Source organism: Pipistrellus hanaki, assembly GCF_964339955.1.
Source record: "Pipistrellus hanaki genome assembly, chromosome: 15".
NCBI lineage: Eukaryota > Metazoa > Chordata > Mammalia > Chiroptera > Vespertilionidae > Pipistrellus > Pipistrellus hanaki.
In genome coordinates this window covers 42,592,266-42,616,091 of record NC_140517.1, presented here as the reverse complement: position 1 = coordinate 42,616,091, position 23,826 = coordinate 42,592,266, and the positions used below count along the sequence as shown (strand labels likewise).

Below are 23,826 nucleotides of genomic sequence, written 5' to 3'. Positions count from 1 at the left end.
CTCTATCTCTCTCCCTTCCTCTCTGTACAAAATCAATAAAATATATTAAAAAAAAAAAAAAAAAAAAAAAAAGAAACGGAGCTTTAGCAGGTGTAACCACGTGTAGATGAGGTCAGATTGAACTAGGGTGGGCCCTACACCCAATAGGACTGGAAATGTAGGCCCAGGCTCAGGTCCTCTCACGGGGAAAGCCAGGTGATGACGAAGGCAGAGATTGGAGCGATGCGTGTATAAGCCCAGGAACGCCAGGGTTATGGCAAACCCTAGGAACCAGGACGAGGCCAGGAGGGACCCTCCCTCGGAGCCTGCGGAGGGAGCACGGCCCTGAGCACACCTTGATTTGGGGCCCTGAGTGTCCCGAATTGTGAGAGAGTGCAGGTTTCTGTTGTTTCGCTCACTCCGTTTGCAGTCCTTTGTTACAGCAGCCCCAGGGAACTAATACAATGAGTAAAAGAAAAGCGTGCAGAAGAATTAGCACAGTACAGCAGCCTATATAATAAAAGCGTACTTTGCAAATTGTCCCCTCCACCGAGGGTTTGTCCAGGAGTTCGACCAGGAAACAGAGCCAGTCGGGGGAAGGGAGGAGGTCTCAGCCAGCAGCCAGCAGCCAGCAGCCGCTAGGGACCCTTCCAGTGCACGCATTTCGTGCACTGAGCCTCTAGCCATTTATACCAAGTTTGGAAACCTGCCAAACCAGGGCTATAAATCACGTGGGGAGCCGGGACCGGTTTGTCTCAATGGATAGAGCGTCGGCTTGGGGACTGAAGGGTCCCGGGTTCGATTCCGGTCAAGGGCATGTACCTTGGTTGCGGGCATATCCCCAGTAGGGGGTGTGCAAGAGGCAGCTGATCGATGGCTCTCTCTCATCGATGTTTCTAACTCTCTATCTCTCTCCCTTCCTCTCTGTATAAAATCAATAAAATATATTAAAAAAAAAATAAATCACGTGGGGATACATTTGTGCAGGATAACCGGATGGACATGTGCGGTAGCGCTGAGCCGTACACGCGGGATACGGAGCAGGAAGAGGATGGACTCTGAGAAGGATACCCTGAGACTTCAGCAACATCATTAATGTTTCAGTTTGAAAAGCTGGCTCCAGGACGGCAGAGACGGTTAAAGCTTCGTGTGGTTGCATAGTGGGTGCAAAAGAAGTGGGTGACAGGAAAAGATGCTCAGCGCCATCACCAGTGAGGGAGAGGCGAGTCCAAACCACAGTGCGAGCCCGCCTCACACCCACCGGACGGCGCTGAGAGTAAGTGAGCCTCGGAGAGGCTGCGGACGGTACTCTGCTGGTGGGAATGTACGATATGGTGCCGCTGCTTTTTATTATTATTTTATTAATTTCTTTATTGATTAAGGTGTCACATATTTGTCCTCAACCCCCCATTCCAATCCCCCCCCACACTCAAGTCCCCACCCCCTATTGTCCATGACCACTGGTTAGGCTCATATGTGTGCACATAAGTCCTTTGGTTGATCTCTCCCTTTTATCCCCATCCTCCCTCTGAGGTCCAACCGTCTGACCCATGGCTCCTTATCCCTGGGTCTGTTCTTGTTCATCTGTCTGTGTTGTTCACCATTTCCCCTGGATGAGTGAGATCATGTCCTACTGGAAATATACTAAGAATAAAAAATGAGACAAGCAATAGTCGTTATGCTGAAAGGCATATGAGTCAGTCTGTAGTGAGCTTCTTTCTGGGCCAACAGTTCTTTTGAGACCCAATTTCAATATGTTGAACAGCCTGGCAGGTCCTCAGAAGGCTAAACATGGACTTATCGCATGACCCAGCCTCCTCTGTACATATAGCCCAGAGAACAGAAAACATACACCCATGCAAAGATTGGTTGAAACCACCTACTAAATGTTCAACTGATAAATGGATAAATTAAATGCAGTACACCCATGCGATGGACTGTTATTTGGCCGCTGAAAGCAGTGAATTACCGATAACACACTGAAATTCAAATGGGGAACCTCAAAAACATTATGCTAAGTGGAAGAAGCCAGTCACGTGTTGTATGGTTCGGTTTATGTAAAATGTCCAGCATAGGCAAATCTATAGACAGAAAGTATATTCGGGGTTGCCTGAGGCTGAAGGGGGGGTGAGTGAAGGAATGTTTTAAAATTGATTGTGGCCCTAACCGGTTTGGTTCAGTGGATAGAGCATCTGCCTGCGGACTGAAAGGCCCCAGGTTCGATTCTGGTCAAGGGCATGTACCTTGGTTGCAGGCACATCCCCAGTGAGAGGTGTGCAGAGGCAGCTGATTGATTGTGGTCCTGATCGCACAACTCTTGATCTTGCTAAAACCATTGAATTGTACACTTATAGTTAAATTGCTGGGTATATGCATTATCTCTATAAGTTGTTTTTTAAAAGGGCAAGGCCCTTTCTGGCTGGTGTGGCTCAGTGGTTGAGCATTGACCAGGAGGTCATGGTTGGATTCTCATCATTGATGTGATGTTTCTATCTCTTCCTTCCTCTCTGATATCAATAATATATATATATATATATATATATATATATATATATATATATATATATATATATATATATATAAAAGGTCAGGCCAGATCTCAGGGTAGCCGCGAGAGGGCGCTCTAAGTACAGACAACTCCTCCCTTGGGAACAGAATTTCTCAGGCCTTGCCCCAGATTCCGGCCACACCTCCGAGAGTTTAGCCACGTCCCCCAAATTCTGAACCTTGGATACTGCCTGCCTCTCATCCCAACCACGCTTCTGAGACTCTGGCCACACCCCTAAACCTAACTACACCCTAAGGTCCTAGTCAGACCTCAAGGCAGTGTCTGAAGCAGCAAATTCACCCTCCCCGCTCCCCACACTGACCACAGATGCAAGCACAGACTAGATACTCTCAGAGACACAAGCCTTAAAACCATGACTTTTAATTTGCAATCATTTTTTTTCTTTTTTTGGAATCATTTTTACCTTACAGAAAAGTTGCAAGAATAAGACAAAGCTTTCTGTATAACCTTCATCTGGGTTCACCAATTGTTAACACTTTACCAGTTTGCTTTATCATCGGCTCTTTCTCTCCTCCTCTTCTCCCTGGCCATTTGAGAGTAGTTTCAGACATTTTGCCCCTTTGTGTATTTCCAGGTTTACGGGCATTCTCTCACACAGTACAGTTATCAAAAGCAGGGCATTTAACATTTAACAACACTAGTATCTAACTCAGTCTGTAGTCAAATCACCAGTTGTCCCCAAACTGTCCTTTTTTCAAAATATATGTCCATTGATTTCAGAGAGGAAGGGAGAGAGAGAGAGAGAGATAGAAACATCCATGATGAGAGAGAATCAATGATTGGCTGCCTCCTGCACGCCCCCTACTGGGGATCGACTCCACAACCCAGGTGTGTGTCCTTGACCGGAATCCAACCCAGCAGCATCCTTCAGTCCACAGGCTGATGCTCTATCCACTCAGCAAAACCAGCTAGGGCCCCAAACTGTCCCCCCTCCTCCCCCCTGCCTTAAAATATGAAATGTTTCGAGAATTTGCACGTCATCCTTGCATGGGGCCATGCTAATCTTCTCTGTATCGTTCCAATTTTTTAAGGATCTGTGCTGCCTAAGCGGGCACCAAACTGTCCTTGTTAACAAGACGTTATTCCCCAGTCCAGGATCCAATCTGAGGTCATGGCTGGTGCCATTGCTCAGCCCGCCTTGTGCTTCACGGAGTTGACATTTTTATTTTTATTTATATTTATTTATTTATTTATTTTTAAATATATATTTTATTGATTTTTGTACAGAGAGGAAGAGAGAAGGATAGAGAGTTAGAAACATTGATGAGAGAGAGTCATTGATCAGCTGCCTCTTGCACACCCCCTACTGGGGATATGCCCGCAACCAAGGTACATGCCCTTGACCGGAATTGAACCCGGGACCTTTCAGTCCCCAGGCCGACGCTCTATCCATTGAGCCAAACTGGTTTCGGCGGAGTTGACATTTTTAAACATTACAGGACAGTCCCTTGGTAAGAGGTCCTCCTAGATCAGGGTTAGTCTGATATTTCCTTTCGACTAGATTCTGGCAGCAGGATGAGCTGTCCTTCTCAGCGTACTGGGCCAGAGGTAACATGATGTTGGTTGGCACATTATTGGTGATGAATTCCATCACGTGGCTAAGGTGAAACTGGAATCCCTGACTCATAGATCCCTGACTCACCAGGTCAGTTTCTTTCCTTTCTGGGCCTCAGTTTCCCTTTTCTTTAAAAGGGAGGTGTGGGCCCTGGCCGGTTTGGCTCAGTGGATAGAGTGGACTGAAGGGTCCCTGGTTCAATTCCGGCCAAGGGCACATACCTGGATTGTGGGCTTGATCCCCAGTAGGGGGTGTGCAGGAGGCAACCAATCAATGATTCTCTCTCATCATTGATGTTTCTCTCTCTCTCTGTCTCTCTCTCCCTCTCCCTTCCTCTCTGAAATCAATAAAGAAATATATTTAAAATGGAGGTGTGGCCTGGCCAGTATGGCTTAGTGTTGAGCATCGACCTATGAAGCAGGAAGTCATGGGTTCACTTCCCTGTCAGGGCATATGCCCAGTATGCGGGCTCCGAGGGGAGAGACAGAGAGAGAAACATTGATGTGAGAGAGACACATATATTGGTGGCCTCCCACATACGACAGGATCCTGCAACCAAGGTACATGCCCTTGAGCGGAAACAAACCCAGGACTGTTCACTGGACAGGACCAATGCTCTATCCACTGAGCCAAACCAGCTAGGGCAATAAAAACATATTTAAAAAAAAAAAAATAGGCCCAGCTGGGTGTGGCTCAGGGTTTGAGCTTCGACCCAGGAACACAGAGGTCAGTATGGCTTAGTGTTGAGCGTCGATCTATAAACCAGGAGGTCACGGGTTCAATGTCCAGTCAGGGCACATGCCTGGGTTGTGGGCTCAATCCCCAGTAGGGGGCGTGCTGGAGACAGCCCATCAATGATTCTCTCTCATCACTGATGTTTCTATCTCTCTCTCCCTCTCCCTTCCTCTCTGAAATCAATAAAAATAAAAATGGAGGCTTACACGAGGGTCTGCAAACAACCAGCAGATGTGTTCTCTGTAGTTCTCATGCTCTTAAAACTTATTTATTTTTATTTTTTTAATTGAACATGCCAACACGTAAATCTGGTAGCTTTCATGCCTGCACCTGGAAGAGAAGTTCTCTGAATGTCTGGGTTTACCCAGGATGCTGATAACAAGTGAAACTTGGCAGCCAGGGTTGGGGCCTCCTGAGCAATGATTGAAAGTGTGACTTCTGCCTGCAGAGAGCTAGGGCCCTCACCGGGGAGCGCGGTCTCGGTGGCATTGGTTAAGGGATGGGCGCTTCATTGTGCCGGGACGGGGGGGCGGGGGGGGGGCTGGAGACCCTCCCTCTGAGCCCCCTCCCTGGAGCCTGGCTTTCCCTGGGGGAAGGGAGATGGGTGTGGAAGGACACAGGCCCAGGCCTGAGGTCAGGAGGCTGAGGGGATTTCCATGTGTGGAGAAGCCAGATTCTTTGTTTTAGAGAAGTGACTGAACCAAGGTCAGCGCTGGGTTCAGCTCTTGGATCCGGGGCTAGTTCCTCACCGAGAGGCACAGCGCCCGCGGCCTGGCCCCCCCGGCACCAGGGGATGCCCAGCACACATTCCAGCGGATCCTGGCCAGGACCTGTGCCAGCCACCTGGTGCCTACGGCCTCAGTAGATGCTCTCCAAACCGCCAACACAGAGCTGAGTATCATTTCCACTTTACAGACGAAGAGACGGAGGCTCAGGGCAGTAAGGTCCCGGTGCCTGAGGGTCACACCGCCATCGGGTGGCAGAGCCCTGGTGCGACAGATGCACCGCTGTCCCCATTGTACCGTCACTTCCCGAGGGCCCACTCCATGCCAGGCAGGGTGCTTGCTGCTGTGGGCAGGGCAGCGGCAGCGAAGGCTCTGGAACTCGGGTCTGTGGAGGGACCGTTGCTGCGATGGCCGTGCCCACGGGCTGGGATTATGGCGCGGGAGTTCTCACACAGCTGCTCCAGGGCCCAGCTCTCACCCTCTGGGGCGGGTTGGATGGTAGCCCTCACAAAGATCTGCCCCTGGAACCTGTGGATGTAGCCTTATGTGGACAAGGGTCTTTGCAGATGTCATTAAGAGAAGGATTTTGCCCGGCTGGCATGGCTCAGTGGATAGAGCATTAGCCTGTGGACTGAAGGGTCCCAGGTTAGAATCCAGCCAAGGGCACATGCCTGGGGTGCAGGCTCCATCCCCAGAGGGCAGGAGGCAGCCAGTCAATGATCCTCTCTCATTACTGGTGTTTCTATCTCTCCCCCTTCCTCTCTGAAATCAATAAAAATATATTTTAAAAAAAAAGAAAGAGGAGAGAAAGAGAGAGAGAGAGAGAGAGAGAGAGAGAGAGAGAGAGAGAGAGAGAGAAAGAGAGAGAGAAGGATCTTGCCTGGCTGGTGTGGCTCAGTTGTTGAGTGTTGACCTATGAACCAAGAGGTCATGATTCGATTCCAGGTCAGGGCATATGCCTGAGTTGTGGGCTTGGTCCCCAGTGTTTCTCTCTCTCTCTCTCCCTGCCTCCCTCCCTCTCCATTCCCTTTTCTAAAACTAAAAAGGAAAAAATATAAGCACCTGAATTACTCTATGGGCCCTAAACCCAATGACAAGTGTCCCCCTCAGAGATGTAAGAGAAAACACAGACACAGAGGGGACACAGACACAGACACAGAGGGGACACAGACACAGGCACAGACACAGACACAGGCACAGAGGGGACACAGACACAGGCACAGACACAGACACAGAGGGGACACAGACACAGACACAGAGGGGACACAGACACAGGCACAGACACAGACACAGGCACAGGCACAGGCACAGGCACAGACACAGACAGACACAGAAACACAGACACCCAGACACAGAGGGGACACAGACACAGGCACAGGCATAGACACAGACACAGAGGGGACACAGGCACAGACACAGACACAGACAGACACAGAGGGGACACAGACACAGACACAGACACAGGCACAGGCACAGACACAGACACAGACACAGGCACAGACACAGACACAGAGGGGACACAGACACAGGCACAGGCATAGACACAGACACAGAGGGGACACAGACACAGGCACAGACACAGACACAGACAGACACAGAGGGGACACAGACACAGACACAGACACAGACACAGGCACAGGCACAGACACAGAGGAGACACAGACACAGGCACAGACAGACACACAGACACACAGACACAGGCACAGACACAGACACAGGCACAGACAGACACACAGACACACAGACACAGGCACAGACACAGACACAGGCACAGGCACAGGCACAGGCACAGACACAGACACAGAGGGGACACAGACACAGGCACAGGCACAGGCACAGGCACAGGCACAGACACAGGCACAGTCACAGGTACAGGCACAGACACAGACAGACACAGACACACAGACACACAGACAGACACAGAGGGGACACAGACACAGACACAGGCACAGGCACAGGCACAGACACAGGCACAGGCACAGACACAGGCACAGGCACAGGCACACAGACAGACACAGACACACAGACACACAGACAGACACAGAGGGGACACAGACACAGACACAGACACAGAGGGGACACAGACACAGGCACAGGCACAGACACAGACAGACACAGACACACAGACAGACACAGAGGGGACACAGACACAGACACAGACACAGAGGGGACACAGACACAGACACAGGCACAGACACAGGCACAGGCACAGGCACAGGCACAGGCACAGACACAGACACAGACACAGACACACAGACACACAGACAGACACAGAGGGGACACAGGCACTGGCACAGGCACAGACACAGACACAGGCACAGGCACAGACGGGAAGGCCGTGAAGATGGAGACAGCTTGGAGAGGCAGCCACAGGCTGAGAAATGACTGGAACCACCAGAAGGGGGAAGAGGCGAGGAAGGGCTGTGTGGCTCAGTTGGGTGGAGTACACCAAAAGGTTTCGGGTTCAATTCCCGGGCAAGGCACATACCTAGGTTGCAAATTTGATACCCAGTCAGGGTATGTGCAGGAAGCAATGGATTGATGTTTCTCTCTCATGTTGACATTTCTCTTTCTCTCTGAAAATCAATAAAAACATAGCCTCTGGAGAGGATTAAAAATATCCTATATAATAAAAGCCTAATATGCTAAGTGTCTGACCATTCGACAGCTCCCTATGATGTGCACTGACCACCAGGGGGCAGATGCTCTGACTGGTAGGTTAGCTTGCTGCTGGGGTCTGGTGGGTTGGACATGCCCTGGAGCCCTCCCGTGGTATCTCCTCAGCCCTGATTGTGTACCGGTGGGGTCCCTTGGCCAACCTGTGCCCTCTTGAAACCCAGGACCCCTCAGGGGATGTCAGAGAGCCGGTTTCAGTCCAATCCTCACAGGCCAGGCCGAGGAACCCCACGGGTGCACGAATCTGTGCACTGGGCCTCTAGTGAATAAATAGATAATCAATCAATCAATCTCCCCTGGAGCCTTTGGAGAGAGCGTGGCCCTGCCCACACCTCAATTTTGGACTTCTGGCTTCCAGAACTGTGAGAGAATACATTTCTGTTTTAAGTCACCAAGTTAGTGGTCGTAAAGCCAATACACCTTCCAAGTCAGCGGCTCTAGGGACACCATTGCCCAGAGAGAGGGGCAGAAACACAGCCACATGATCACAACACACCTAAGTCAGGAGAGCCAGGAGAGTACTAGTCACTCAGCCAGAGCTGACCGGAAGTGGGTGTGCATGGGTGTGCGTACATGCGTTCACACACACATATGTACACCCAGCCACTCATGAAACCCAACAGTGCCTTCCAGGAAGACGTTAAGGCAGTTGGTCCCACACATACATGTGGTAGGAATCATGGCAGCAGAAACATTCACACGTCCCAAGACATACGAAGACCCCAGGGCCCAGCGAGGTCCCCAGACTAAAGAAGAGCAGCACAGTCCTAGCTGGTTTGGCTCAGTGGATAGAGCGTCCGCCTGCAGATTCAAGTCAAGGGCACATGCCTGAGTTGTGGGCTCCTCGATTGCCAGTAGGGGGCGGGCAGGAGGCAGCCAATCAATGATCCTCTCAGAGCGTTGATGTTCCTGTGTCTCTCTCCCTCTCTGAAATCAGTAAGAAACAATATTAAAAAAAAACAAAACAAAACAAAAAAACCCAGCCCTAACCAGTTTGGCTCAGTGGATAGAGCGTTAGCCTGTGGACTCAAGGGTCCCGGGGTCGATTCCAGTCAAGGGCATGCACCTTGGTTGCAGGCACATCCCCAGTAGGAGGTGTGCAGGAGGCAGCTGATTGATGTTTCTCTCCCATCGATGTTTCTAACTCTCTATCACTCTCCCTTCTTCTCTGTAAAAAGTCAATAAAATATATTTAAAAAACAAAAACAAAAAAGGAAAACAGCACTACCGTTACTCAGAAACACATGATCACTCATGAAGCCCAGTACAGTGGGACCAGGGTCATCAGTGTCTCTCAAAGGACAGCCCATTCTTCCAGGCCAGGGGGTGTGGGGGCAGTTAGAGCTCCAGCCCTTCCTCAGGGGTCCCAGCTTGTCCCTGCGTCCCCACTGCACACCCACGTCCCTTTCCTGCAGATCAGTCAATTCCCGCAGCAAATTTCTTATCCCTACACCCATCTCCTAGAAACGTCCATTCTCTGATGGAGCCTGGCGTCAGCTGAATCAAGGCTCCTAATGTCCTTGTCCTAATCCCTAGAAACTCTGATGTCACTTTACCTGGCAAAGCACTTTACAGACTGGGTGAGGTGAAGGATCTGGAGATGAGATTATCCTGGGCCCAATGCAATCCCAGGATCCTCCTAAGAGGAAGGCAGGAGATCAGAGTAGGAGATGTGCAGATGGAAGCAGAAGGTTGTAGACACAAGGAAGGGGCCATGAGCCAAGGAATGCAGGCCAACCTCTAGGAGCTGGAGAATGCAAGGGAACGGGTTCTCCCCTAGAGCTGCCCGAAGGGACCAGTCCTGTGGAGACCTTGGCCCAGTGAAACTGATTTTATACTTTTTTATTAAAAAATTAAAAAAATATTTTATTGATTTTTTACAGAGAGGATGAGAGAGGGATAGTTAGAAACATCGATGAGAGAGAATCATCGATCAGCTGCCTCTTGCACACCCCCTAGTAGGGATGTGCCTGCAACCAAGGTACATGCCCTTGACCGAAATCGAACCTGGGACCTTTCAGTCTGCAGGCCGATGCTCTATCCACTGAGACAAAGCAGTTTCGGTATACACTTTAAAAAAAAAAAAATGCCCTTATTGATTTTTAGAGAGAGGGAGAGAGAGAGAAACATCAATGAGAAACATCATCAATGGGCTGCCTCCTGCACGCCCCCTACTGGGAATCAAGCCCAAAACCTGAGCATGTGCCCTGACCAGGAATTGAACTAGCGACCTCTTGGTTCCTGGGTTGACACTGAACCACTGAGCCACACCTGCTGGGCTGATGTCACACTTCTGACCTCTGGAACCACAAGACAATACACTTAGATGTGTTGTTTTAAGCCATTGTTGGCAAACTGTGTCTCGAGAGCCACATGCGGCTCTTTGGCCCCTTGAGTGTGTGTGGCTCTTCCACAGAATACCACATGCGGGCACCCACGTTCAGTGTGATTGAAACTTCGTGGCCCATGCGCAGAAGTCGGTTTTCGGCTCTCAAAAGAAATTTCAATCGTTGTACTGTTGATATTTGGCTCTGTTGACTAATGAGTTTGCCCACCAGTGGTTTTTTTTTTTTTTGTTTTTTTTTTTTTAAATATATTTTATTGATTTTTTTACAAAGATGAAGAGAAAGGGAGATTTAGAAACATCGATGAGAGAGAATCACCGATCAGCTGCCTCCTGCACACCCTCTCCTGGGGATGTGCCCGCAACCAAGGTACATGCCCTTGACCGGAATCGCACCTGGGACCCGTCAGTCCGCTGGCCGACGCTCTATCCACTGAGCCAAACCGGTTTCGGCCCACCAGTGTTTTAAGCCACTTAATTTGTGGTGCTTTGCTGGAGTGGTAACAGGCAATGGATGCTTGATTCACAAGAGATGTGTCCACAGAGTCCAGACACAGACATTGTATTCAGGGGCCCGAGAGCCGCTGAGTAAAACGTGACACATCAGGAGAGGCAGGCACATGGGAACAGTCCTATGATGACCGCAGGTCTCACAAATGCCACAGAGTCAACCGCAGAGTCACACACCAGTCATCTGTGGCACTCCTCGGAAATGCACGCGCGCACACACACACACACACACACACACCCGGGGTCGCTGTGGAATGTAACAGGGCCTCCTGGAGAGATGTCACACATTAGGTAAGCCCCAGAAACAACGGCACCGTGTCACCACGATGGAACATTCGAACACACCGGCCATCCTAGAGTCACTCACACGCCATCGCCGTTCTGGGACTCACAGGTCACGCGTGGAGTCAGCGGGGCACGGCATGCGGGATACGGGGTATGGTGTACGGGGGTGCGCACACAAACACACACACGTCTGCAGACCTCCTCAGGAAAGTGGGCCAGCCACGCCAGGGCTATGTTACAAAAATAGTTTATTACAAAAGAAATCCAACCAAAAACGCCTAATAATTTACACGGTTATAAGTGCCCCACGGCAGTCCGTCTCTCCCTCCTCATGGGCGGAGGGCAGGGGGGGGGGCAGGTGTCCCCTGGTTCCGCCAGCTCTGAGAGAGGAGACGGAAGTGCATGATCGAGTGGAATTCTGGGTGCCTGAGAGGGACAGGGGAGAGAGTCCTGGGCGGGAGACGGGAGATGAGGTTGGGGGGCGGGTATCTGTGCTCAAAAGAAGGGGCAAATGCATTTGCCTCTGTGCAAATGGTTCGAAGATGGGGGGGGGGGGGCAGAGTGAGATCTTCACAGTTTCCAGGAGGGTTGACTCCACAGGGCAGGGAGGTCCCTCCTCATGAGTCCAAGATCTGCCCCCCCATCCCTCTCAGCTGCCTCCTGGAGCTGGGGCGGGGGGCACCGGCCGGCCGGGGGCCTGGAGGACCCCGACAAAGGGCAGGAAGGCAGGTGGAGGTGAGGGAGAGAGGAAGAAACTGGGGGGAGCCAGGGGAAATCCAAGGGAATCCTTGGGAGGGGACTGGGAGGGCGAGGAGGATGGTGATGCCGAGAGAAGACCTGTGGAGAGAAGAGAGAAGAAGGGTGAGGGAGGGCAGTGAGAGACCAGATCCAGAGAGAAGGGGGCCTGTCCGACTCCCGGATTCTAAGCGGCAGGAAGGAGGCGCTGGGGGCAGGGCTGCAGGCTGGCTTCTCACCGTTGGAGCTGAGGCGGCTGCTGCTCTCCGGGGAGGTGGTGGCACTCCGGTCAGAGGGCTCTGGCTGTGACTCGGGGGCAGGTCGAGTGGCCTTCCCCCTCAGGATGTCGATGACCTGTAGGGAGATGGGGGTCACCACCAACCCACCCCCTTCCCTCCCCTCCGCTTGCTCCAGGGCTGTCAGTGACGCCGAAGGTGGGCACGTGGCCTTTCTTTGTGCCTCAGTCTCTCCTCCTGTCTAGACCTCACACCCCGACTCCCTCCTCTCCCTCCACGCACGGGCACAGGCGCACACGCACACCCTGGGTCTGCTCCACGGACCCACACGCGGGAACAGCCTCCCCGCGCCGCGCACTCACCCGGCGGCTGCGCGCCACCATGAGCGGCGTGTCGTTGTGGCAGTTCTTGAGGCTGCTGTCCGCGCCGCTGCGGACCAGCGTGCGCACCAGCGGGAGGAGCCCGCGGCCCGACGCCGAGTGCAGCGCCGAGCTGCCCGAGTACATCTGCGCGTTCACGTTGGCGCCGTGCTGCGGGCGGAGGGCGGGTCAGGACAGGCCCACCCGCGACCCCGGCCCAGGGCGAGGGGGGCGGGGCCCTGGAGGGGCGGGGCCAAGGCCAGGGGCGGGGCCAGTGCCCGGGGCTGGACCACTCGCGGGCCCGACCCAGGGTGATGGGGCGGGGCAATGGAGGGGCGGGACCATATGGAGGGGAGGGGCCAGGGCGAAGGCGGAGCCAGACCACTCGCGGGCCCGACCCAGGGGATGGGGGCGGGGCCAGATGGAGGGGCGGGGCCAGTGCCCGGGGCTGGACCACTCCCGGGCCCTGGTGATGGAGAGAAGGATGGGAGCTAGAGTCCCGGCGCAGGACTAGGCGGGCGGCGCTGAATGAAACCGAGCCCGAGCCAGACTCCGGGTCCGGCCGACGTAGGGGCGGAGTCAGAGAGGGGAAGGGGCTGGGGTTGAGGAAGGTCGGCGGGGGCAGGGCCTGGGCCGTCAGGGGCGGCGGAGGAGTGGGGGAGGGCCCAGGAAGAGTTCGCCTCCTGGGGGGTAAAGTCTAAGGGCTGCCAGAACGAGGCCTAGGAGGAAGGCTCAGAGCCGGACGGAGGCGGACGGAGGCGGGCGATGCGGGTGGGTGCCGGGAGAAGGGTGGAGAGGCCGCGGGCAGGGCCCACCCACCTGCAGCAGCAGCTGCACCATGCTCAGGCTGTTGTTCTCCACGGCGTGGATGAGCGGGGAGCGGCCGCTCTTAATGTCCTGCGGCGGAGAGGGAAGGGCCTTGAGTCTTTCCGAGCTCTGACCCCACAGCTGGCAATCTGGTCCGCATCCCCACCGCCCAGGCGGGACGGAGACCTGGAGCCCCGGCCACCCACGCAGGCGCCCCCCACGCCAGCCCCGCCCTCTTCGGGCTCCGCTCCCTCGCTCACCACCGCGTCGATGTCTGCACCATGCTCCAGCAAGAGCAGCACCGCTTCCTGGCACTCGGTGTTGACGGCCACGTGCAGGGCAGTGAGCCCTAAAACACAGGGAGGTCCAGTCAGGCTCGGGCTTGGGACTCTGCAGCCGCAGAAGGACGCCAGGCCCTGCCTGATGGCCCCACCCTGCGCCCGCGCCCCTCCGTCCTCACCGTCGTAATTGCGGGCCTCCAGGTCCACCGTGCCCGGGGCCGCGCTGTCCAGCAGGGCCCGCAGGCACGTGGGGCTGCGGTGCTCACACGCCAGGTGGGCTGCTGTCTGGCCGTGGCGGTCCAGGGCCATGGGGCTGGCTCCGGCCATCACCAGTAGCCGGACCACCGACGGCAGCGTGGTGATCACAGCCAGGTGCAGCGGTGTCTGGACAATAGAGATTGTGAGGGACCGGCCCTGGTCCTAGTCCTGCCTCCCTCAGAATTTCCCGGTCCTGACCCCCAGCTGCAGTCTTCCTCAGGAGCCAGAAATCTGGAACTCCTCCTCCTCCCTCAGATTCAAGAGGACTTCCTCCCCTAGGACCCAGAAGTCTGAACACCCAGCCCCTCCTCCCTCAGACCCAGGAGTCCAGGCCCCCAGCTCCTCCTCCCTTAGACCCAGGAGTCCAGGCCCCCCAGTCCCTCCTTCCTCAGACCAGGAGTCCAGGCCCCCACCCTCCTCCCTCAGACCCAGGAGTCCAGGCCCCCAGCCCCTCCTCCCTCAGACCAGGAGTCCAGGCCCCCAGCCCCTCCTCCCTCACACCCAGGAGTCCAGGTCCCCAGCCCCTCCTCCCTCACACCCAGGAGTCCAGGTCCCCAGCCCCTCCTCCCTCACACCCAGGAGTCCAGGCCCCCTGCCCCTCCTCCCTCAGACCCAGGGGTCCAGGCCCCCAGCCCCTCCTCCCTCAGACCCAGGAGTCCAGGTCCCCAGCCCCTTCTCCCTCAGACCCAGGAGTCCAGGCCCCCTGCCCCTCCTCCCTCAGACCCAGGAGTCCAGGCCCCCTGCCCCTCCTCCCTCACACCCAGGAGTCCAGGTCCCCAGCCCCTTCTCCCTCACACCCAGGAGTCCAGGCCCCCAATCCTCCTCCCTCAGACCCAGGAGTCCAGGCCCCCAGCCCCTCCTCCCTCAGACCCAGGAGTCCAGGCCCCCAGCCCTCCTCCCTCAGACCCGGAGCCTGGCCGCAGGCCCAGCCTCACCTGCCTGAGGTGGTTGTAGATGTCCAGCTCCCGGCCCCCGTGCTGGAAGAGGCTGACGAGTCGATGCACAGCTGGCAGGTTGCCCTGCACCACGGCGATGTGGAGTGGCCTGGGGGCGAGGGTCACAGACATGAGGGCCCGGCCACCTCTCACCGGCACTCTCTCAGCAGCGCCTTCTCCCGCCGATACTTTGGGAATCCCTCCAGAATCCAGTCACTCCTCCCACCCCCACTCTCTCCATGCTGACCCAGCCCCCATCAGCCTGGACTGTCTCCTCCTCACCGGCTCCACTGCTCCCCCCAGAGCCCCCCGTCTGTCCCCCACGGAGCCGCCAGAGGGATCCTGTTAGGCCCCAAGTCAAGGCATGCCCCCCCCACTTCTGCTCAGAACCCTCCGAGTAAAGGCCACGTCCTCACAGGCCCACAGGCCTTGAGTGATCCTGTCTCCCGCTCTTCACCCCTTTTTTAAAACTTATTTTTATTATTATTTTAAAAAAATATATTTTATTGATTTCTTACAGAGAGGAAGAGAGAGGGAGAGTTAGAAATATCGATGAGAGAATCATCGATCAGCTGCCTCTTCCTTGCACGCCCCCCAACTGGGGATGTGCCCACAACCAAGGTACATGCCCTTGACCAGAATCAAACCTGGGGCCTTTCAGTCCACAGGCCGATGCTCTATCCACTGAGCCAAACTTCACCCCTTTGGCCTCCTCTCCCTCTGCCCTCCTCCTCCTGCTCTGACCACTGGCCTCCTCGCTGCTACTCAAACAGAACACGCATGCTTGCCTGCCGGGCCTTTGCTCTGGCCGTTCCCTCCGTCTGGAATGCGCTCCTGCCACCTACGTGCAGGGCCTCCCTCCGCCAAAGTGGGATGGCATCGGCTCCATCCTCCTCCCCTCCTCCCCCTGCTTCATTTCCCTCCACTTGACATTGGACCGTTTCCTTGTTTCCTGTCCGAATCCCACTCCTCCCCCACCCCTCCTAGGAGGTTAACTCCACCAGGACAGGCTGTTTGGTCTGCTTGGGCCACCGCCCAGGGCCGAGGACAGTGCCCAGTGCTGAGCAGGCGCTCCGCGCACGTGAATAAATGAGTCCGCCCGCCCACCCACCCTCGAAGCCGGTGGCCACGTCCCCGCCCCTTTGGGGGCCACGGTTTTCTCAGGTGTGAAACGAGTGGGGAAGAACCAGATGCCATTGAAGTTCCATCATTTGTGACTCCACATCCCACAGTCAGCCGGAAGAGCATGTGTGGGGAGAAAAGTTCTGCCCCAGAGGGAAGTGGGATGGGGTCACTGTTCTGGAGTCTGGGCTGTTTTGTGCAACGGAAGGTCCCATGCCCCCAGCTTCTGGGAAGGCCGTCAGCTCTCCGCATTCTCCGGGAGTTGCCCTCTGCCGCAGAGCACGGTGTGTGCCCGGGCGCGAGGGGGGCAGCCACCATCTGGGGGCCTACGGGGTCCGGCAGACCCACCTCAGCTGGGAGAGCCACTCCGGCCGCAGCACCCCCGTGGGACACACAGCAGCTCCACTTCTCCCGGGGCCCAGCCCATAAGCATTTGCCGGCTTCCCAGGGCCCCCAAGGGCAGCAGCCAATTCCAGCGGAGGGCAGTCTGGGATGGCTGCGCATGGGCCACCGCCTGTCCGCTCAGGGTCGGGGACAGTAGCCCCGAGGGCCCAAGCTGACTGCAAGTATGCAGCTCACGTCACTTTCCAAGTCCATTGACTGGATCAACGGTCTTCTCACCCATTACTGCCTGCTTCCGGGCCAAGGCCTCCCACTGGGGAATGTGCATCCTGGACCCACCTTTTTTTTTTTTTTTTTTTAAATATATTTTATTGATTTTTTTACAGAGAGGAAGGGAGAGTTAGAAACATCGATGAGGAAGAAACATCGAGCAGCTGCCTCCTGCACACTTCCTACTGGGGATGTGCCCGCAACCAAGGCACATGGCCTTGACCGGAATCGAACCCGGGGCCTTTCCGTCTGCAGGCCGACGCTCTATCCACTGAGCCAAACCGGTCTCGGCTGGACCCACCTTGGAAACCAGCTCCCGAGGTGCTTGGCTGGGGATAGGGACGCCCTGCAGCCCACAGGGCTCTGGGGGGCTAAGGAGGCCCGGGTTGCACATTGGGTTGTGCCCCCCCCCCCCAAGCTGTGCGTGCTAAGACGAAGTCACGTGGCCCTCCGGGGCCTCGGTCTTCTCTTTGGTGAAGTGTAACCCCCCTCCCAGGAGGAGAGGATGCAGGAGAAACGCGGAACCTGGTCCCTGATCCTTGAAAGCACCCCCCCCCCCAAAAAAAAAAAAATGTTGGGGAGAAGGGCCGGACCCGGGCCTCCTGGGAAGGGGTCCCTCCCTCCCTTCTTCCCCCGCTTGTTTCGGTACGCACCCCCTCTTCCCCCCCCCTCTCCGCCCCCCTCCGCGCGGGCGGGGTTACGTGAGGGCAGAGGGAGCAATGATTTCAGAGAAACCGTCCAGGCCTGAGTTCCCATAAACGCGCGGGCCGCAGGGGGTGGGGCGGGGCTGGAGGAAGTGGGGACGGGAGGGGCGGCCCTGCCCTCGGACTTCCAGTAACAGGTCTGCGGGGCGGGGCTCCGCTTCCTGCTCCCGGGGGAGGGAAGCCTGAGCCGCGGGGATCTACCGGGCCGCCCGCCCCCTCCCCCGGCACCCCGGCTTCCACCCGCGAGTGGGGGTACAGGAGGGGGTAGCCCGACCCAAAAAAGACCTGGCTTTTCTGGAAGGAAAGACCCCAAGCCTCCAGCCTGGAGGCCCCTCGGGTGCGCCTCAGACCCCAGATGGGTTCTGGTCCCCCCTCATCCCAGCATCCACCTCAGAGTCGCCTGGGACCCTGCCTCTTCGCTGATGCGGACTCTGCAACCCCTCTCAGCTCTAGATGCCCCAGCTGCCCTGCACCCTGTTCCTCTCCGCATCAGAGACCCAGGGATGCTGTGCCCCCAGCTCTGCTGCCTGGGACTCAGTGGTCCTCTCCCACCCCCCACCCCCTAACCCCCCAGACCCAGACTTTGCCTGCCAGTGCCTGACCTCTTGGGGGCCCAGAAGCCCTGAGATCCTTGCACCCCGAGTCCCTAGAAGTCTAGCCTCCCAGCCAAGCTTTGCAACTTCGGGGACCCGGCCTTCCTTCGCGTGTCCTCCTCCCCCGCCCCCGGGCTGTGCCAGCTGCCCATTCCGGTAAAGCCTGGCCCCAGCGGAAGGGGTTAAGGCTAGAGGGAGCGCCGGGAGGGGGAGGCTGCGAGTGAGTGACGGCTGCTGACGTGGGGGAGGCAGAGCAGCTGGGCTGCGGTCAGGTTCTGCGGGAAGGGATTTCCCCGGGCCAGCAGCTGAGGCAGAAGTGTTTGCTTTGGGGGAGAGGGGGGAGAGGCGGGAGAGCGAGAGAGCGGGGGAGGGCGGGCGGGGCGCGGGGCTCAGGCCTGGCGGGCCAGGTCTCCTCCTGCACCCTGCTTGCACAGGCTGCAAACAACTCGCCCCTGGGGGCAGATAACACAAGAAATCTGTTCCACAGATGACCCCAGGGGAGGAAACGAGCTTTATGGAGTCCATCACATAGATCTCAGACACTTTCTCCGGCCTGCTCCAACAGCATCCACCCACAGGCATGGAGCACCTACTGTGTGCGCTGGGCCCCGGTCCGTGCATGGTGTGTATGTTGACCATGGCACGGAACCCTCGCTGTGATAGCTGCTCTTACGGGCTGTGGATTTCCCGATAGAAACCTGAGGCTCAGGGATGTGAAGTCACCTCACACCCAGCAGTGGGCCGGCCAGGAGTGGAGCCCTCGCCCCCCCCTCTTCCCTGCAGAAACAGGCTTGTCAATCGTGCCTACCCGTGGTTTGCAGTCCCCAAACCTATTCCCAGAGAAGGCCATACAGAAACCACCTCATACTCGCCTCGCAGAGACCCCTGCACACTCACGGTTCCTGTTTTTGCAGGGGGAAACTGAGACAGAGAGGGCTGAGAAAGTGGCTAGCTGAGATAGTCAAACGGAAGTCGAGAGGATTATAAGCCTGATGGTCAAGTATGCCAAGTGGCTGGCAGAGGGCTAAACTTCTCAGCAGCTTCAAGAATATGTTCTTCAGCCCTAACCGGTTTGGCTCAGTGGATAGAGTGTCGGTCTGCGGACTGAAAGGTCCCAGGTTTGATTCCGGTCAAGGGCATGTACGTTGGTTGTGGGCACATCCCCGGTAGGGGGTGTGCAAGAGGCAGCTGGTCGATGTTTCTCTCTCATCGACATTTCTAGCTCTCTATCTCTCTCCCTTCCTCCTCTCTGTAAAATATCAATAAAATATATTAAAAAAAAAAAAAGAAAAAGAATATGTTCTTCAGCCCTAACCGTTTTGGCTCAGTAGATAGAGTGTCGGCCTGTGGACTGAAGGGTCTCAGGTTCGATTCCGGCCAGGGGCGTGTGCCTTGGTTGCGGGCACATCCCCAGTGGGGGGTGTGAGGGAGGCAGCTGATCAATGTTTCTCTCTCATCAATGTTTCTAACTCTCTCTCCCTCTCCCTTCCTCTCTGTAAAAAAACCGGTAAAATATATATATTTTTAAAAAGAATATATTCCTCGAGCTGCAGGTGACAAAGCCATGGGATTTGTGAAATCGGTTGAAGGGATGGTGAAATCAATTTAGTGGGTTATGACCACGAAGCAATGAGAAATGCACTAGAGTAAAAAGCACTAAAGGAGGTCCCACGGAGTGAGGGCATGGTTTTGTTTGGTGCAGTTTTTATTTCTGGTTTATATGTGTGTGTGCCGAGTTTAATACAAAATAACAATAATAACATTAACTGATACCTACAGAGCACTCATCATTGACCATGCTCAGCGCTAGGAGCTTAGCAGGTATAATTCATGTAATAAGTCAACCACTGAAATGTCTCTCTCCTTCTTGGAGTGTGACGACAAATCTGAAGCCCCTTGCTCCAAAGTTGGTACCAGGAGGTCTGTGCTCTCAGGACACCCCCTTTTTTCAGAAGAGGAGACTGAGGCTCCGAGAGGGAATGGCCGCTGCTCAGAGTCACACAGCCAGCGGCGGAGCGGACTAGAAAGGCCAGGCTGAGCGCCCCTGGGTTGTGGGGAGTGAAGGTGAGAGCCGGCTTTCCCCGTCCCGCTCCCCGTTAACGGGGGGCTGGTACTCACGTGTCTCCGTCCTCGTCCGCGCGGGTGGCCATGGCGATGTCGGCTGAAAGGGGGTGTTCCATTGAGCACATCATGGGGTACAGGGGCGGAGGCAGGCTCAGCAGAGGAAAGGGGGAGCCCATGGTTGGGGTAGGATACAGAGGCAGTAAAGGTCCTGGGCAGAGAAAAGACAGGGGTGAGGCCAAGCCCCAGACCCTCAACCCTCTCCCCACCTCCAGGCCTTTGCTCCCGCAGCGCCACCTGCCCTTTCCCAGGCCCCTCTTGCGTCTCATTCTGCGTCCAGAAGGCTCAAGACAAAGCTCCTTCCCATTCCCTCCTCTGGGCTCCACACTCCCCCCACTCAGTCCCTGTCCCCCGGTCCTGGTCACTCTCATGGCCACTTTTAAAATATATATATATATTTTTTTTATTAATTTCAGAGAGGAAGGAAGAGAGAGAAATAGAAACATCAATGATGAGAGAGAATCATTGATTGGCTGCCTCCCGGGGATCAAGCCCGAAACCCGGGCATGTGCCCTTGACCAGAATCGAACCTGGGATCCTTTAGTCCGCAGGTTGTAGCTCTATCCACTGAGCCAAACCGGCTAGGGCTCACTGTCATTCCAAAATATATATATATATATATATATATTTTTTTATTGATTTCAGAGAGGAAAGGAGTGGGGGAGGGAGAGATAGGAACATCAGCGATGAGAGAGAATCATCCATCGGCTGCCGCCGGCACGTCCCCCACTGGGGATTGCACCCGGGAAGCGAACTGTGACCTCCTGGTTCACAGGTCCGTGCTCAGACACCGAGCCCCGCTGGGCTCGTCCTCACTGTTCGTGTTTCTGACTCTCCTCCCCTGCTAGGCAAAAAGTCCCTCAGACTGAACCCCATCACCAGCCGGGGATCCTCGGGGCCTGTTTGCTGAGTGAATGTGTGGCCCAGGGAGGCGCAGACAGGATGAAGTGCTGGGTGTGGGGTGTGGGGTGAGCGCCTAGAGCGTTTGGGGAGAGGGGTGCGTCGGAAGGTGAGAGAAGGTGACACCAGAAGCCTGTTCAGATCACACAGTTGGAAGGGGACCTTGGCAACAGGAAAGTCCGTATCGACCCAGCACATGGAGGGGGAAACTGAGGCCCGGGCTCTCACCTGGGGAATGGGAAGGGGAGGCAGTAGCAGGCCTCCGGATGCACAGCTAGAGGCTGTACCCCAATGGGGCACAGAAACTGGCCAGAGGTTGGGAGGCACTACGCATGGGCTTTGTCACTTTGCGGGTCTCTTGGGGATGGGGTGGCGAGCTGTGGCAGGGGCTGCCCCTGCCTTGAGGTCAGGGATGGAGACGGGATGGGGAGAATGGTGTCTGGCCTCCTCTGTCATCGCCTCATCACTGGGAGTCCTGAACGCCCCAAGTTTCCTGGTCCCCGTCCTGGGGCCTCCTAAAGATCCCCAAATCCTTCGTCCTGGCCCCAAATTCGTGAGTCCCAGACTCCCCCGTCCTGTCCCCTATTATTAGAACCCTCAGCCCCAAGCCCTCTATACCACCTGGTCTTGTGACCCCCATGAAGCTCTGAGCCATGGTGACCGCACATAACTGGGTGCCCAGCACCTGCGCCCCTGTCCTGCTGGGTTAGGATCCCCGGTGTCTGGGCCTATTTCCTTGTTTCTCTCTGATCCCAGACACTGGGGCGCTCAGAGCTCTGACTCTGCTCTCCTAACCCCCCCAGTCTCCCGATGTCCTGGTTCCTGGGATCCCTAATATCCGTCCCCTTAGAACCCAGTCTCCGTTCCCCTGACTTCCCTGGACCCCACACATCTGGATGCCCAGAACCTCAGCGTCTTGAGCCGAGCCCGGATTCCTCAGAACCCTGGGGTAGACGCCGGGGTCTCGAGTTTGTAATTCTGTGTTCCCGAGACTTCAGGCTCTTGATTCCCTGAGCCCCCAAATCTGTCCTGCTAGCCACTGTCCCCTGGGTCTCCATATCTGTCGCGTTCAGACCCCAGGCTCCGTCCCTCAGGCCCCCTGCACCCAGCTTCCTGGGATGCCCCTATAGCTCTGTCCCAAGGCACGGCTTCCTGATGCTTCCATGTCTGTAGCCCAGGGACAGGGGCCTGCACCCCCCCCCCCCCCAGTGTCCCAGGAGCCCCCTATCTGTTTTGGGACCTTGGCTTCTCCTTCTGTCCCCCCCAGCTCCCAGCAGCCCCCTGCACTGTGCCTGAGCTCTGCGCCTTGCCTCCCCTGACCCAGTGCCCTGTGGCCCCCAGCCCGACCTTGACCGCAGAGGGGCACTCACCCTGGTAGTAAAGGGCCTCGGGCCGGGCCAGGCCGGGGCGGGACGCCGGGGCGGCGGGCCCGCTGGCGCCGCCGGGCAGGGGCTCCGGGGCGGCCGGGGCGCAGCGCGGGGCGGCGGGCGCCGGGGAGGGCGGCCGCAGCGGGCGCTTACGGAGCGGCAGCGCGGCGCCCGGGAGCGCGGCGGCCTTGGGCCGGGTGCGCAGGTCCACGGGCCCCTCGTCCATGGCCCCCGCGGGGCATCGGGGCATGGGGCCGCCGGGGGGGCGGCCGAGGGCGGCCGGAGCGCGGCGCGGCTCGGCGGCTGCGGGAGGCTGCGCCGGGCGCCGGGACTTCCCCTGCCGCCGGCGGAGCTGAAGGGACTTTTGTCGGCCGGGGCGGTGCCGGCAGCCGCTCCACGCCCCCCGCCCCCCCGCGGGCCACCGCCCGCCCAGGGGTTTCCTGGACCCCGGCCGCTCCCGGCCCCGAGCCTCGCCCGCGCCCGCCCCTCTGGCCCCGCGGCGCCCGGGGCGGCAGGGCCGGGGCTGGGGGGGGGGGGGGTCAGGGGGCGGGGTCAGGGGGCGGCTCGGGTCCGGGCTGCGGGCCTCTGGGTGTCGGGTCTCTGTCTCTGCCTCTGTCTCTGTCTCTGCCTCTGTCTCTGTCTCTGTCTCTGTCTCTGCCTCTGTCTCTCTGCCTCTGCCTCTGCCTCACTGTCTGTCTCTGTTGTCTCTTTGCATCTACGATCTCTTTGCCTCTGGAGCTCGGTCTCTCCCCAAGGGAAGCGATTCCACGGCTCCCAGGGGTCGTTAGGGTGCGGGTTCGAGTCCTGACTCCCACTTCCTCGCGCGGTGACCTTGACCACGCACTTCCCCTCCCCCGGCCGTTTCCTCCTCGGTCAGAGCGAAAGGACGCACCCGGGCCGGGCGGGCCGACGCCTGCACTCTGCCCCTGCCTGCACCCCACCCCCGCGGTGCCTGCACCCTCCCCTGTGCCCGCCCCCCCTGTGCCTGCCCCCCCGCGGTGCCTGCACCCTCCCCTGTGCCTGCCCCTCCTGTGCCTGCACCCCCTGTGCCTGCCCCCCCTGTGCCTGCACCCCCTGTGCCTGCCCCCCCTGTGCCTGCACCCCCCCCACGGTGCCTGCCCCCCTCCCCTGTGCCTGCCCCCCCTGTGCCTGCACCCCCTGTGCCTGCCCCCCCGCGGTGCCTGCACCCCCTGTGCCTGCCCCCCCGTGTCTGCTCCCCCCCCTGTGCCTGCACCCCCCCACACACGGTGCCTGCCCCCTCCCCTGTGCCTGCCCCCCATGTGCCTGCACCCCCGGCTTCCTCTGTGCCTGCCCCCCCTGTGCCTGCACCCCTCCCCACGGTGCCTGCCCCCCCTGTGCCTATACCCCCCCCCACGGTGCCTGCCCCCCTCCTCTGTGCCTGCCCCCCCTGTGCCTGC

At 57.2% G+C, this 23,826-nt stretch overlaps 1 protein-coding gene across 1 annotated transcript; it reads right to left on the bottom strand.

Moving 5' to 3' along the window:
• Positions 1-11,609: 11,609 nt before the first annotated feature.
• On the bottom strand, positions 11,610-22,899 carry BCL3 (BCL3 transcription coactivator). The gene is made up of 9 exons (XM_084861404.1): positions 22,412-22,899; positions 20,139-20,292; positions 14,990-15,098; positions 13,976-14,180; positions 13,776-13,864; positions 13,528-13,605; positions 12,712-12,879; positions 12,353-12,467; positions 11,610-12,215 (listed from the first exon to the last, which is right to left on the bottom strand). The coding sequence occupies exons 1-9, from the start codon at positions 22,656-22,658 to the stop codon at positions 12,028-12,030; spliced, it is 1,353 nt and encodes a 450-aa protein (XP_084717530.1). The 5' UTR covers positions 22,659-22,899; the 3' UTR covers positions 11,610-12,027.
• Between the last annotated feature and the right edge of the window lie 927 nt (positions 22,900-23,826).